We start from the raw sequence: 15825 nt of genomic DNA on the forward strand, positions 1-15825 counted from the left end.
ATGAACGTATAGTAATTGTAAGTGAAACCATGCCTAGTCAATCAATTAACAAAGTGCTCTCCATGCGGTGCAAGAAACTCAAAATGCTGATAAAAAAACAAGATTAGCTTGTTTCGAATTTGAATCTCTTGATATCTCTTGATATACAATGTATGAAGAATTAGAAAAACTCAAATCTAGATGTCTAAGAAGCATAAAGCTTCCAAAGGTAGCTGACATCATTGCAGTTTTTTTGATAGGACCATTGGTAAACTTCTATTTCTCTTCTCTGTTTCAGCTTTTTAAGGGTAAATGACATTAGCAAGCACAAAAGAGAATACATTGATCTTCTCCAAGTATAGAAGCCCCGGAGACATAAAAATTAAAAACAAAGTAGATTGGATGGTAAATCAGCCAACTCATTGGTTGTAAAGACACCTATACCAGCCAAAAGATCTTACATCCATTGCACTCAAGACACTAAAGCAGACTGCAGAGGCCATGCGATGCTCCTTCCTTTTTAAATGAAGTTTTCTTTGTGATTGATTTGGGCTTTGTTCATGCTCCAAGCATTCAGACTAGAGATCGTCACGCTCAGGGTTCCATTGTTAAATATAAACAGGTGAGCTTCTTCATGAATAGCCAACTTAGGATAAACTCTATTGGTGATGCAAGCTCTCCCTTCCCCACCAAAGCTCTCAATAATGGAGTGATCAATCTGCAAAGCATTGCACAAGCATGTTGAACCAAACTGCAATTGGACGGTAATCCCTATAAAAAACAATATCACTAATCAACTCACCAAGCTTCTTAATGAAATATTTTCACGCTGAGGGTCGATATCTATGAAAGCTCCATATGCTGTTTTATCGACCTCATCTCGAAGAGCAGATCTGTTAGCAGGTATTAGGTACAGTATAAGTTCAAGTTATTTGATATTCAGTGCTTGTTCAGATTTGGATTTGTTAAAGGGACTAAGGGAGAACCTGCTTTGATCACTGCACATGAGTACTACATATCCTTTCAGGCCTTTAAATATCCGAAAGAAAATCGCGGTTTGTTCAGTTAAGTCCTTCGTTGCTAAAGTTAATAAACCAAATGGACCCAATCTGCCTTTGATTGATGCATTTGCGTCAGAACAAAGTAGCTGAGGATCAACTGCAGTAAGGTTCAAGAACTCAGCCTCTTGCAGTCCTGGCAACTCAAAAACAACCTCCACATCTGCCTTTTTTAAGAAATGAGGAAGTTGTCACGACTGAAGAGTTAAATCAATGCAAACAACTTCAATCTGAGATACTCTGACAGAAAAAAAGAAACTTGGAAGAAATGCAACTTAATCATGAGACAACATTTCAATTCAACTACTACTTTTCTCTGCTAACTGGAATTCAACTATTCACCTGTGCAGCAGTAATGCCTTGAACTTCAAATATTGACTCGCTATCAATTTTCATATCAAGGAAACTGACTTTCTTGCCATGTAGTATGTTGATTTCCTCAATGGGCCACTGCACTAATTGCTTTCCACTCCTATCCAACCAAATGTGCCTAGGAATAGACTGCAAGGAAGAGTAAAAATAAGTTAGGTTCAACGATGTTAAAACAAAACAGTTCATCGCTTTTTTTTACATTTATAACCCAGTAAAAAACCAAATGAATTTGAACTAAGCTAGACATCCAACTTTTCACAGCCAAAAATTAAAAACAAGAACAGCATGCCTTCACTTAAATTCAACTCACCTGAAGTCCAGACCATCCTTTGTCCATGTCATCTTCTATGCTATCAGACTCATTTACCCAACCCCATAAGATTCTCCTATTCTTGACACTGTCAAAGAATGTCTTTGAAGCATAAAATTTTCCATGGTCATACCTCAAGTCCATACCGGTACCGGTAAAGTCATTATCAGGAATGTATTTTTCCATCTCTGGGACATAAGTACCAATCATGTAATAATCATGAGAATTGAAGCTTGCCTTCATCACATGTTTAACACCCGCATTCAGGACAGAAGTATCTACTCCATAAGTGCTATTAACAGACACAGGATAAAAGTCCGGGCACTCCCACATCCCAGTTCTTTCAGTTGAATAAAGAGGATCTTGGTACTTAGTCCAGTTAAAAAAATCTTCACTTTGATACAGAATTGCCATTCCCTGATTATTGTTCCAGCTTCCAATGATCACGTTCCATTTCCCATCATGACTCAACCAAGCTGTTGTAGGATCTCTAAAATTGTTCCCTTCAACACCATCAGGAGGTGTCATGATAGGATTTTGAGCAAATTTTATCCATTCTTCAAGAAATGGATCAGACAAATTCTTTGGCATTGCCATATTCTGAACCTGACATTGGTTAGCATCAATTCCAGTGTATAAAATGACAGGTCCTTTCCCAGGAAGAATTGTAGCAGAACCAGACCAGCAACTGTTGATGTCATATGGTTCCGTTGGGCAAAGGGCGTGATTGAGATGAATCCAGTTGATGAGATCATATGATACAGAATGTGCCCATATCATAAAATCACCAAACAATGCTCCATATGGATTGTATTGGTAAAATAAATGATAAACTCCCCTATACCACATTGGCCCTGCACCAGATTGATCATTGTCATAACACAATTGGAGCTTGTTTCACTAGCAGTAAAGCATAGACCCTAAAACTCCAGTTGACACCAAAATCCAAGACCCACTTTTGGAAATTGATTGGTGCATTAAGAAGATCAGTAATTTGCTGCATGATCAATAGTAGACCATACAAGAACTTCAAAATGACATTCTAATCCTGTTATTAAGACACAAAAAAGGCTTTTCTTGTTCAATTTTTCTCAATAATAGAAATCAGCAGTTTCTTGTGCTATCCAAACATCCATGAAGAGATAGAGAATGAAAAGAGGGAACATGGATCACAGAGTTACTTACCATTAGGGTCTGGTGTGATCATAGGCATCATTTATTCATCAGCAACCAGTACATGTAACATGTTAAACACAAAGATTAAAACCCGTCTTCAGAATACATAGACACATAAAGAAAGAAAGAAAGGACACACTAAATTATAAAAATTGACAAGGAGAAAGAAAAAAAGAGTAAATATTTATACCATTAAGCCAATTTCTTGGTGGTTGGAAGTGAAAGGAGGTTCTATATGACTGCTTTTCTTGCAACATAACCGTGTGAGGCTGAAAATTCCGGCATCCGTTATTCTCCGAGGCTTCAACTTCAATTCCATTGCTTTGCAAAACACAGCATAAACCAACCAAGAAAACAGCAAGAATCTCCATGTTTGCATCTATGACAAAGACTGAAAAAATAAATGGCCTTGCGCGAAGATAACCGAGGAAATTGCTTGCTACCTACAACGTTTTCTTGTCTTTTTCAGTGCCAGCGTCATTCATGGAAAGACAGAACCACCCCATAACACTACAAATTTGGATGAGACTGATTGGTTCACACCCTATGCCAACCTGAGAGAATCAAAGAATAAGCCAAACTTATTTAATTTACTGATCTGTCAAAAATATGATACAGTATCAATTCTCAAGTACTTCACAAGGTGAAGCTCAGAGAAGGGACACAGTGCATCATTACCAAGTTATTTGACAGTTTAAGAACTATTCAGATGCTGAGGACAAGGACTCCTTGTCTTGATCGAATCGAGCTTCCCTTTTACTAAGAATCTTAAAGAACTCAAGTTTCTTTTCTTATAATATAAAGAAAAAAAATATTTCTAACATACATGTCATCAATTAATAACTTCAATTCTAAAACATCCATTAAAAAGAGCAAGGGGATAAAAAATAGATGAGTGCTAAAGGCTTCAAGCCAAGTTCCAAGTATGCGACCATTCATTGGTAATTTGGTATTATCCCGTTGGAGAAAATAAAAATAAAAGTCGTTTTCAATCCTCTACTTTGTTGACAACTCTGTTTCAATCCAATAATTGAGTTTAATTTAAGATTTCTTTTTAATCCAATGGGATGTCCAACGACAAATGGTATTGCTTGCCATGTTTTTAAGCGTGTTAATGTGATGGATGCTTTTTTTTATAAAAATATTTAAAAATAATTTTTTTCATTAAAATATTAAAATTATAAAAAAATAATTAAAAATATTAATTTGATATTTTTTTATATAAAAAAATATTTTCAAAAACAAGTTGGACCTAAAAACAAACATGCCCTAATTTATTTATTGTGAAATTTAAACTTGTTTTTTTTCTAAATATGAAACGTTCATTTTACCATTAATTGGAACATTTCAAAACATATAAGATAAATATATAAAGGATAGAAATACATTTGATTGAAAAGAAAAAAATATATAAAAAAAATATATTTCTATAATAATTTAAAAATGAATTAATTTATTTTTTTTCAAAATAACAACAAACATCTTTTCAAGAATAACTTAAAGTAAAATTAATTGATAAAACATACCCGAAAAATATAACATTAATAGGGCCGGAATGTCAATGATAGCTTAAGAACAAAGAAGAGACAAGTTGCTCAAATTAACTTGTAAAATTAAACCTCGAACTAAGCTTGACTACTCAAGTGCATCAAAGAATAAACCCTCCTTTTTTTTTTATGAAGACAATATTTAATTTTATTTTTTTCGTATAATGATTGTTATATGACATGAAAAACCATTCAACGTATAGATAATGTTTTCCACATCTTATTTGCAATTTAAAAAAACTCTACTTGATTTTGAAGATCCAACGGTGCCATTTCCAAAGGTCAAAAAGATATTGTATTGACTTTTATTCATAACTTAGAATGATTGATAGATAGTCGATATGACTCCTTATATGTCAAATCAATTGATATTCGTATAGATTACTTTTCCTTTTTCTTTTTCTTTGAGATAAAACATGTTTAATGGTAATTTCTTTTTTCTTTTTATCCATATCATATAAAACCCATAATAGAACTTTTATGTTTTTTAAATAATAGTTTTTATTTATACATAATTAAATTAGTATATTTTTTATAATGCATAAATATATTAAAAATAATATTATAAAATTAAAAACTTGTGTCGAGTTTCAAATCTAGCTAAAAAAAATTGCCAACATCTATTTGAGTTTATTGTTCGACATAATATCTTTTTTTAATGTAATTTTTAATATTATAAATTTTATTATTATTATATTAAAAAAATTAAAAAATTCTTAAATAAAATATCAATTTAATATTTTTTACAAATAAAAAATACTTTAAAAAAAACACCCAAAACAAAAACAAAAACACTCCCAAACACACTCATCCTAACTATGCATGCATGAATGTTTTTTGTTTTTATATAAATGAGTGCATTAATTTGATCATAAAACAGACACCTGATAACGTTTCCTTTTTTTATTTCTTAGGAGAAAAAGAGCACATAAAAAAGAGATGGCATAGCCTCGTAAATAGCATTTCATGCATGCTGAATCTGGATATATACACTTCATATTTCATATGAAAAACAGAACAAAACCAACCAAAAATCAATTCACTCAGAAACTTCATGTTCGTTTTTTTTAAAAGCCCGAAAAGGGAAGAAAGATCGAGTTAAAAGCTTAAGAAAAAAAGAAATAAATAGTAAACTCAGCGTAGAAACACACCACCATGAAATCCTCCCACAAAACCTTGGATAAAAAACTTAATCCACGAAACTTCACGCACTAATTCTCAATAGGAACTCAACAGGAAAAGATTAATGGCTGTAATTATAAGCTTAACAACCACATGCACATACTCGCACGTCAATGTCAATGTCAAGATAGAGTAAAAGGGTTGGTATGGAGCAATAGATTGAACAGAAGGGTCGGTTGGTATGGCTTTTATTCCCCATATAAAACCAAAATAAGACGTATATTGTATAGTTGTACTGGAAACTATAAATATTCCTTGAAAAGAGCTTGCGTTAATGAGAATTAATTCCTCCCCGCATGTAAGTATATGTACTGCTCTCCAGATCAAATAACGAGGAACAGGGATCAGGACAGTGCTGTGTCCAAGAACATTATGAAGCTGCTTTCAAGGTGGTAAAAGCTAGCAAAAAGGGAATGTTGAGGCGAGAGCATAGATGATACGATACATGGTGGAGCAAACATACATATTATATATTCTTAAAGAATGATGGAGTATTGCAATAAATAAACAATGCAAAAGCTGAAGATGACAAAATCAAAGCCAATCAAACTATACTTTTTGAAGATCGATCCTTTAATTTTGCAGTGTGAAGGAAGACAAAAGCTTTTGGGAGAACATGGCACAAACATGTCAACAGTGTATCTCTAGAACTGTATATTTCGTTTGTGGGGACGAGCTGGTCACGAGGGGCACCTATGCTCGTGACACCGAGAGCAATGTTCTTGGACTCTTATTTACATTATATTCGTTTGTGTGTGTGTGTGTGTGTGTGTGAGAAATATACTTTATCAATCAAGTATTTAAGTAGCCTTTTGCCTCCCCTCGATGATGAATAAAGGACCTGACAAATACAGATTATTGTTTTTTCAATTTCTTTTATTAATATTGAGTTGATTTAGAATTGAGTTTTGTAATTTTGTTTTCTTGTTAGTTTATTTTTTTTATTGAATTATTTTTTTAATTTCATCATTCATTGTTTGACTATTTGGGGATTGAGTTTGGTAATTTTTTTCAATTTGATTTGTACGGGGATATACCGGATTTATGACCTATATAAGTCGTGTATTTGAAAAGTTAACTCATATTGGCTTAAGTCGTTTCTTTTCATGGTTTTTTTTTAATTTTATCCTTGAATATTTGGTTAGTTTGGAATTGAGTTTCATAAGTTTTTTTATTTACCTTACGAGTTTATCTTGGTCTTATAAATCAGGTCATGAGTTTTGTAAATTAATCCAAGTTGACTCAAGTTATTTTTTTCCTATTTTCTTAGTTTGATTTTTTTTTTTTAAATTTCGCCCTTCAACATAGTATTGGTTTGGAAATTAGGCATGATAGTTATTTTTTAGTTTGCTTTTCATGAGTTTATCTCATTCTCATAACCCATATTACGAGTCTGATAGGTTTGTCCATGTTAACTTGAGTTACTTTGGTTTTTTTCTAAAAAGTAAATTTTTTTTCTTTTTATTTTCATTATTCGATATTAGATTGATTTGGAATTTGGCTTTATAATTTTTTTTATTTGATTTATATGGAGTTATCACCATTTTTTAACATGTGTCATGGATTTTACAAGTTAGCTAGGCTTGGTCGAGATCTATCCAATATGTTATTGTCTCAATATTTTTAAAAAATATATATTGTCCAGTATATCGCCAACTCAATATCTAAAAAAGGTGTCGATCAATATGCATTAGGTTTTGAGTTCATGATTATATTTTTTAATGATTTAGGGTTTGCTTAGTGATTTATTTTGATTAGCTTGGTATGGGATCCTCATGGTGTTGAAAAATAAACCCTACAATTAGTTGATGCTTGATTTGGCAAAGTCAAAGTCAATTTAATTTGTTGTTTTGTTTTTAGATTGAATCATTCCAAATTTTGTTTTCTCTTTTTATATTTTTGGTCACTTGACTTTTTTTCCTTCAATTTGATCCTTTTATATTAGGTTGATACAAGTTTGGGCTTGGTGATTTGTTTCAGTTGGCTTGATATGGAGTCTTCGTGGCATATCGAGAAACAAATATGATCTTGGTTGATGCTAGATTTGGAAAAATTAAATTCAATTTTATTGATTTTTTTTACTGAATCCTTCTATGTTATTTTTTTTTCATTTGATTTCTTTAGCCAATTGAATTTTATTTTTCAATTTGATCCTTTTATATTAGATTGATATAGGGTTGGGCATGGTGATTTATTTTGGTTAGCTTTGTATACGATCCTCGTGATGTCAAGAAACAAATTTAATGCTTGATTTGGCAAAATCAAATTCATTTTTTTATATTTTTTTTGAATGAATCCTTTTGTTGCTAATTTAATTAATGACTTATTGGTGAGATTTGTAATAGAAAAGAAAATTCAAAGAAAGATGACCAAAAAAAAAAAAAATAGAGAAACCATATGGCCAATTTAAAATTCACGCAAAAGGTCATTTAAGTCTAAAAATGTATTTTATTCATTTTTCAATCCCTGAATTGAAAGAGAAGAGGAGAAGCTCACTGAAAAATATTGAATGAGTGAGAAAATTATTGTTCCCAACAACCAAAACATGTGATTTTGGTACAAACAATGAATTTTTATTCTAGTTCTTTTTGTTTTGTTTTATCAAACTAAGAAATTTTCAATGGAGTTTAATAAGAAAAGGAGGAATTATAATAGAATTGTTTCTCAATAGAGTTTAAAATTATTTGTTTTCTAACCAAAAATAATTTTATTGTTGTATAATTAAATAAAAAAATATGTAAAAAGTTCCCTATTATATGAGATCATATAACTTAATATATATTTTTGTCTTAATTCCTTGACTCAATTTTTGATTGAAATCAACATATTTGTTATTATTTATTGAAGTATATAATTCTTGATTTATTTTATTAAATACATATACTAACTTTTTAGTTTTCAGTTAAATATTTTTTTAATGCTAAAGAAAATTAACAATCCCCGTATCTTTTTTTAATTTTTTTAAAAAAGTTTCATCCCACAACGTTGGTGTTGTGCTGACTAGATGGTAAGTTTTAAAATAGAATTATTGCTGGTGTTCCTCACCATATCAATCCTCCTCCTCTAGGTGATTAAATGCTCTTTTGCTGGATCAAGATCTTAAATTATTGGGAAATAGCTTTCCACCATAGTACTGTTTATATTAATTTAGTTTTCTATTTTAGAGAATATAGGGCCCCTACCATTTTATTTTATTTTATTTTTTTTAAAAAGAAGAGAGTATATGACAGGAACACTCGACAACCGCAACAGTCCATTTCTCTCAATATTTTGAGAGGACGTGTGCACTAAGCGCAATCCTCATATGTGCATTTCAGAGCATCAAATGTTGGGCGAGGATATGACATGCAATTAATACTGTGCAAGCTTGCATAAATTTTTCATATTGGAAAAAGAAAATCTGAGTTCTTGACATGCATTCATGACTCATGAGGGCTTTTGTAGAATTATCAGACAAGATAAAATAAGAAATCAAAATTGTCCATTATTTTGTGTATTTTCCAGACCGACATCCTCTTTTCCTCATCTGCACAAATGCTGACCCACCATGCCAAGCAAGTCCATTCTCCCTCCCTCCCTCCCTCTCTCTCTCTCTCTCTCTCTCTCTCTCAATAAAATAGTCATGGGGCAAGAGGTTGCATCAATGGGGACCGACCCCGTATTTCCTTTCTACCTTTCAATTTCAAAACCCACAAAGAGACAGAAGCTTTATCATAATCAAATTATTGATTGTTCTTTAAGAATAATAAAAACCATATAGTAATAGAATACTAGCAGGAGAACAGCGCAGCACAGCACAGGAGTATTTTTAATTACCAGTGTAAAAACAGAGCTGATAGTGTGTGTGTGTGTGTGTGTGTGTGTGTGTATCTATTCCCCGCGAGCATGTCTGCTGGAACTCAATCACAGAGCTAATGATGCTATAGCTGGTGTAAGTGCACAGAGAAAGAGAGGGAAAGAGTTTTTGCTTTTTAACTCTTTTACCTACCGTATGTTAAAAGCCTGTAATTATCAAACTTCTTATGATATCTCTCTATCTCTATCAAGCAAGGATATTGGGGTGTTTGGTGATTAAACTCTTTTTAAGCCTCTCCTTTTACATGGATTGCTTTATATCTGCTGTACTTTTTATGGATGGAAAAGGTGGCATTGAGTAATCCAAGGTTTTAAAGTTTAAACTTTATAGCGTACAGGGAAATATATTATTTGCCGATACAATTATTAGAAAAAAAAAAAACGAATATATTATATATTTTCTAGCTAAGACTTGAAAGAGAACAAAGGAAAAGACAGAGAGTGCACGTCAGAAACAAGCCTGCTGGTTTGGGTTTTGGTTTAGGTTGTGTGGAGGGCTTCAAAGGAATCCTTTCTCATCCTCATCTCTCTCTCTCCCTCTCTCTTTCTCTCTTCACACATACACACAGCCATGTTTTCATCTCGTTTCTTCATGTATCTATGGTACTTTAGATTCAATTGATTTACAGATGCTTCGTGTTGGTTTTGTTTAATCCTCTTGGTGTTAGGAAGCGAAGGCTAGTTCAAGTCTTAAAGGAGTTTGGTGCTTTTCCACCTAGGAACTAATTTTATTTCTTTCTTGTCCATTTCTTGTTCTTTAGTACTGTACTTCTTTTCTTTCTTCTTATGCCTCTTAATTCTCAAGGTTATTATGGAAAGAGAAGTGATATCATCAATGAGTAAGCTGCAGAGAGAATGAAAGGATATTTGTTACATACATACATACTGAAATCACAGAAATTTAAGAGGTCTTATTGCTTTCCACTTTTGTTAGCCTTACTAAATTAGGGTTCCCACTCAGATCCTAGGACATTTTGTCACACATATAAAAAAAAGGTTGATCTGTGGCTCATGAATGCATATCTTGTAGCTTGTGTCATCGCCTACGAAGTCATGTGATTATTTCTTTAACGTAGAGGGAAAAGATGATGAAAGGCTTGGTAATGGATGAGAATATGTCCAATTTAACTTCAGCATCCGGTGAAGTAAGTGCTTCTTCAGGCAGCAGAATTGAAACCGGTGCTAAACACCCACAACACTCCTTTGATTCGACAAATCAACCACCGCCAAAGAAGAAGAAAAATCTTCCAGGAAACCCAGGTTTCAAATCAAGACCATCATATCTTGCTTGCAAATCAAATTAGCTAACAGCCGCTCCATTATTGTTTTTTGTTTGTACCTTGATATTGGTTTGATTTTTCATCAGACCCAGATGCAGAAGTGATAGCTTTGTCTCCCAACAGTCTACAAACGACAAACAGATTTCTATGTGAGATCTGCAACAAAGGATTCAAAAGAGATCAGAATCTTCAACTTCATAGAAGAGGGCATAACCTGCCATGGAAACTAAAGCAAAGAACAAACAAGGAGGTGAGAAAGAAGGTGTATGTGTGTCCAGAGGTTACATGCGTGCACCATGACCCATCAAGGGCTCTTGGGGACCTTACAGGAATCAAGAAGCACTTTAGCAGAAAGCATGGTGAGAAGAAGTGGAAGTGTGAAAAGTGCTCAAAACGTTATGCAGTTCAATCAGACTGGAAAGCTCACTCTAAAATTTGTGGCACAAGAGAGTATAGATGTGATTGCGGTACTCTTTTTTCTAGGTAAGTACTACAATATACAATTCAGTTTCCACTACTCCACGGATTCATTTCTTTTAGTCTTTAGTCATCTATTGTTAAGCTTAGTAGCTCTCCTTAATGCTGATATGTTCCTCCTTGTGTGAGATAGACTAACGAAAAACATAAAGAAAGTATCTCGAGTTCTTGACTTCATCCTTGTGATTTCGAAAGGTTTTCAGCTCAGAGAGACAGACAGAGAGAGAGGGAGAGAGAGAGACTTTATTAAGTAGTAAAATTATTCTGCTATCTTTAAAGTGCTAAGATTGAGAAATCTTAATGGTTAGATCTACTATGATTTTGTCCTTGTTGAAGGAACGAAAATACAAAAAGTAGCTAGAGAGAGAGAGAGAAGAAGAAGTGGTACTTCACCACTGTTTGCTTCATTTTAATGGTATACCTTTTTTGTTTTCTTCTGCTTGTTTTTTGTGGTTACAGGAGGGACAGTTTCATCACTCACAGAGCCTTCTGTGATACTTTAGCAGAAGAGAGTGCAAGATCCATGACGGTTCTCTCCTCTCAACAGCCTGGCTCCTCAGCTTCACACCTGATGAACTTACAAGCCTTATCAGTCAAAAGAGAGCAAGATCAAAACCAGTATCTTTTTAATCCAAGACCAGATAGCATCCCGCCATGGTTAGCTTGTCCACCAATAGGAGAAGCTGGTCCAGGTCCACCACAAATCAATCTCTCCTCGCAGTTATTCCCAGCAAATTTAGACCAGTCATTTTTGCAACATGGAAACCCTAGCCCTAACCCTACTGTACTTCCTCCATTCCAGCCCTCATCAACAGCTTCCCCTCACATGTCTGCCACTGCGTTGCTGCAAAAAGCAGCACAAATGGGGGTGACTGTGAGCAAGCCTTCTCCGTCACCTGCTACTGCTGCCATGCTTAGACCCCACCAAGGTCACATGTCTGATCAAAACCCTGGTTTCGGTTCCACATTGCCAGCCACGTCCACAGCACATCCTGGTCTATTTTTTACATCACGTGAGGAGATGGGAAGTGGGTTTGGTCATGGTCTGGCATCTCTAGAGGATAAAGCTGCCACTGTCACCTCTGGTATCATGGAGTATCTTGCTGCAAGTGATGGAGGAGGGACTTCTCTAGTCCATGATATGATGAGTTCTTTGTCTTCTGCGAGTGGATTTGATGGTTCATCTTTTGACAACGAGGATTTCAATGGAATGTTGAATCCAAAACGAGACACTAGTAATTATCAGGAAATTCTCTCCAAGTCAACAGAGTCCCGATTTATAAGGAGTGATACTGCATCTGGTAGTCATCACGGAGGCGGCAATGACGGCTTGACAAGAGATTTCTTGGGTCTTAAAGCCTTTCCCCGCAAAGACTTTCTAAATCTACCAGCTGGGTTTGATCACATTAGCCCTTCAACATACGGCCAAAGGAACCAAAATCTGCCACCACCTTGGCAAGGTTAGCATTTTATGGATCTGTACGTCATACATATACATATACATATAAATACATACATACATATATATATATATATGTATGTATGTATGTATCACCCACTCTTTCCTTTCCTTCTTCTTAGAAAGATAAAAACAAAAATGTCCGCGGGCATATATTTCTACGGCTTTCCTAATTAAACTTGTATGAACACTGAATAGTGCTCCACAGTTTTACCTCGGGTTTTTGAATATTCTTATTTCCAGTCTTTCTCCTCTCATTAATTATAGTATAATTTATTAGTTATTTTCTGTTGTAATTGATCGTCAGAATCTCTACAATAAAATAGTATTCAGCAACCACAATGCATGGAAGCCACGGGTCAGTCCTTTTAATTACTCCATGCTCCTAACTATATAATATATATATATATATATATATTAGTATATTCTTATGCAAATTAGTCTTCTTTCTGTCCTTAATTAGTCTAGCTACTGAGGGTCACTCTTACCGACATTTTCTAATTTAATTGTTTGTTTCTTCATGCATGCCTGACCTTTAAGTCAACATTCTTCTTATTTTAAATGAGATGATTGGTATATAGAATAAATAAATGCCACATGTGTTTTTTCAATAATTTAAAAATACACTTCCTCGTTAAGATTAATTACCACCATTCCTCTCCTTCCCCTCTATTCATTTCCTTTTAATTTATGGACCGAATGAAAGAAAATTATTTATTAAGGAAATTCAATTCTTCCTTCACGTAATTTTCTTTCTTTTCTACATGATATTATTAGGTCACAAATGCAGTAGATTCTACTCAGTACTTATGTTATTGAATATAATGTTTTATTTATTTGTTAGGCCAGACTGAAATTTTTCTAGGAGATTCTAGAAACCTTAATTTTTATAGAGTTAAATTCTTTTTAGCAATGGAAGATCGAGAAGGCCGAACAAAAGTTATTTTTTGCTATATTTTTCTAATTAATTTAGAATTTTGTTTTTTTTAGTTTAGAAATATTTTATTAGTTTTCATGTTTTGTTTAGGATTTTTATTACTTTTTTTTATTCTCAGGTTTTCTAGTTAGTTTTTAAATTTATTTAATGAGTTGTAAACTTTCAAAAGACATGCATTACATTAATAGAAAATATTCAACAATAAAATTCCCAATTAGAATTTATGTATGATTCTTTTTCAGCATGATTTTGTGTTCTTGTAATTGTTATATCTTTTTATATTGCTTCTATCTTCATCAATTACACTTTCATACATTCTGTTCATCTAAACATATCACTCATCTTTTCATTTTAATTGATTGATCGTCTCAGAAAGGAAAAAAAAAAAAAAAGATAATTGACGTGGGTTTTTTTTTCCCCTCTCTCTCTCAACAGGAAGCTCCATGGACTTTCAGCTATACAATAAAAAGTAGTGCTACTTTCACAGCTTTTTAAATCCCACCTCACCTGTTCCAATTCCAAGGTTTGAACAGGAGACCTTCGATTGAAAATCTCGAGTCTCAATTGTTAAGTTGTTCCATTTGGAAAACCATTGTTAAAGATACTTGTTCATTTTGAGCCAGTTAACGTCTGAATTACATATATGCTATGCCATCTTACAAATTAAAGTCTAACAATGGCGATGATCATGGATGAATTTACTCCTCATCCTTGCTTGTAGAAGTTAAACACACACACACACACACACACACACAGAGCTTCGTTGAAGATTTGATGTTATAGCTGGTGTTTACTATAATTTGAGAAGAGCAGTGAGTGCTATATAATGCTTTAGCCTTTAGACGCTGGAAAGTGGAGGAAAAGATTCGTGAATAGTGGCATGGATGTTTATGTTTGCACGGAATTGGTACGCAGCTTGCATGCAAGACAAAGGCAGATGCTTTTTTATGACTTAATGGGTGTCCAAAGTGGTTTCAATCCCGAGGACTATGACGCTTTTTCTAGGGTGATCATGCTCACCTCTTCTCTCTCTCAAATTGCTTTGCTTTTTCCTTTCCCTCCCTTCTTTTTGAAATCTGAAAAATAATACTCAATTATATATTGTTTAAGATTTTCAAAATAAGTCAACATGATAACATTCTGACACTAGTTTGGTCGAGTGAAACCCATTTTAGTACAAAACTAGAGTTTTTTTTTTTTTTTGCCTGATATGCGAAGGCTAATCCATTTTTTTAATATAAGGATAAAAAACTAAAAAACATAATTAAATCTTTGTTTATTTACTGGAGAGTGGTTTTTTTTTAAAAGTAAATTATTTTTCTATATTTGGTAGTATAATAAAAAATAAGTTGAAAAACACTTTTTAGTGTTTGATTATGTCATAGAAAATGAACTGTAAAATAACTTATTAATGTTTTATTTTTTTAAGTTTATTAAAATAATAAAAAATAAATCTTATAAATTAAAAAGTTGAATGAGAATGAAATTGAAAAAAAAATATAATTTCATAAATTTTCTCAAATAAAATAAATAATAATCAAAATAATAAAGATCAAATCTAACAAATAAAAAAAATTGAGAGATGAAGAAATTAAAATAATAATAATTACCATTTCACAAATTATTTCAAATAAAATAAGTAACAATCAAAAGAATGCGGACCAAAGTTGATAGATAAAAAATTTCAATTAAAAAAATGATAAGGGAAAAGCAAATAAAAATTATAAAAATAAGGACTAAAGTTAATATAAAAATTAAATTCTAAGGGATGAAATTGAAAAAAAATATTTAAAACAAAATATATATAGCAATCAAAAGTTTGAAGACCAAATTTGATATAATCAGCAAATAATATGACATTTCTAAATTTTTCATAACTTTCGAAAAGTGTTTTTCGGCCAAAATAAAAGGAAAACACTTTCTTGAAAACCAAGCCAAAATTTTCTTTGATTGGAAAATATTTTCCGTTGACTAACTTTTTTAATGACAAATGAACACGGTAAAATTTTGAAAGTGATTTTTGAAAAACCACTTTCTATCAAACAAACACCCCCTAAAAGAAAGAGGATTATAATTGAATTTTGCTCTATTTTTCTTTTTTATCAAAATCAAGTGAATGACTTGGGGGAAATCATGTCAAAATATATTGATTATTTTTTTTCTATTATTTTTTTATCAAAATAACATTATTTT

The 15825-nt window shown here is 32.7% G+C and overlaps 2 protein-coding genes across 3 annotated transcripts; one reads left to right on the plus strand and one right to left on the minus strand.

The window, feature by feature from the left end:
* Positions 1–87: 87 nt before the first annotated feature.
* On the minus strand, positions 88–3061 carry LOC118030768 (beta-fructofuranosidase, insoluble isoenzyme CWINV1). Its single transcript, XM_035035019.2, has 6 exons — positions 2905–3061; positions 1720–2573; positions 1380–1538; positions 966–1204; positions 782–872; positions 88–697 (listed from the first exon to the last, which is right to left on the minus strand). Exons 1-6 carry the CDS (start codon positions 2933–2935, stop codon positions 500–502), a joined length of 1572 nt encoding a protein of 523 aa, XP_034890910.2. The 5' UTR covers positions 2936–3061; the 3' UTR covers positions 88–499.
* A 6834-nt stretch (positions 3062–9895) lies between these two features.
* On the plus strand, positions 9896–14300 carry LOC118030771 (protein indeterminate-domain 7). Of its 2 annotated transcripts, XM_035035026.2 has the most exons (5): positions 9896–10739; positions 10846–11242; positions 11696–12696; positions 13003–13053; positions 14068–14300. In XM_035035026.2, exons 1-4 carry the CDS (start codon positions 10565–10567, stop codon positions 13014–13016), a joined length of 1587 nt encoding a protein of 528 aa, XP_034890917.1. In that variant the 5' UTR covers positions 9896–10564; the 3' UTR covers positions 13017–13053; positions 14068–14300. The 2 variants fall into 2 exon arrangements, with proteins under 2 accessions (XP_034890917.1, XP_034890916.1); XM_035035025.2 differs by lacking the exon at positions 13003–13053.
* The last annotated feature ends 1525 nt before the right edge of the window (positions 14301–15825 follow it).

Source organism: Populus alba, chromosome 6 (assembly GCF_005239225.2).
Source record: "Populus alba chromosome 6, ASM523922v2, whole genome shotgun sequence".
NCBI classification, from domain to species: Eukaryota; Viridiplantae; Streptophyta; class Magnoliopsida; order Malpighiales; family Salicaceae; genus Populus; species Populus alba.

What these genes read in the sequence shown, in the direction of transcription:
- LOC118030771 (XM_035035025.2), top strand. Translation starts at nt 10,565, where the DNA reads ATGATGAAAGGCTTGGTAATGGATGAGAATATGTCCAATTTAACTTCA. An exon ending in AAATCTTCCAGGAAACCCAG is followed by an intron (nt 10,740 to 10,845) that starts GTTTCAAATCAA and finishes ATTTTTCATCAG; the next exon opens with ACCCAGATGCAGAAGTGATA. An exon ending in TCTGCCACCACCTTGGCAAG is followed by an intron (nt 12,697 to 14,067) that starts GTTAGCATTTTA and finishes CTCTCTCAACAG; the next exon opens with GAAGCTCCATGGACTTTCAG.
- LOC118030768 (XM_035035019.2), bottom strand. Translation starts at nt 2,935, where the DNA reads ATGATGCCTATGATCACACCAGACCCTAATG. An exon ending in GATCACACCAGACCCTAATG is followed by an intron (nt 2,574 to 2,904) that starts GTAAGTAACTCT and finishes AATCTGGTGCAG; the next exon opens with GGCCAATGTGGTATAGGGGA. An exon ending in ATATTTCATTAAGAAGCTTG is followed by an intron (nt 698 to 781) that starts GTGAGTTGATTA and finishes AATGCTTTGCAG; the next exon opens with ATTGATCACTCCATTATTGA.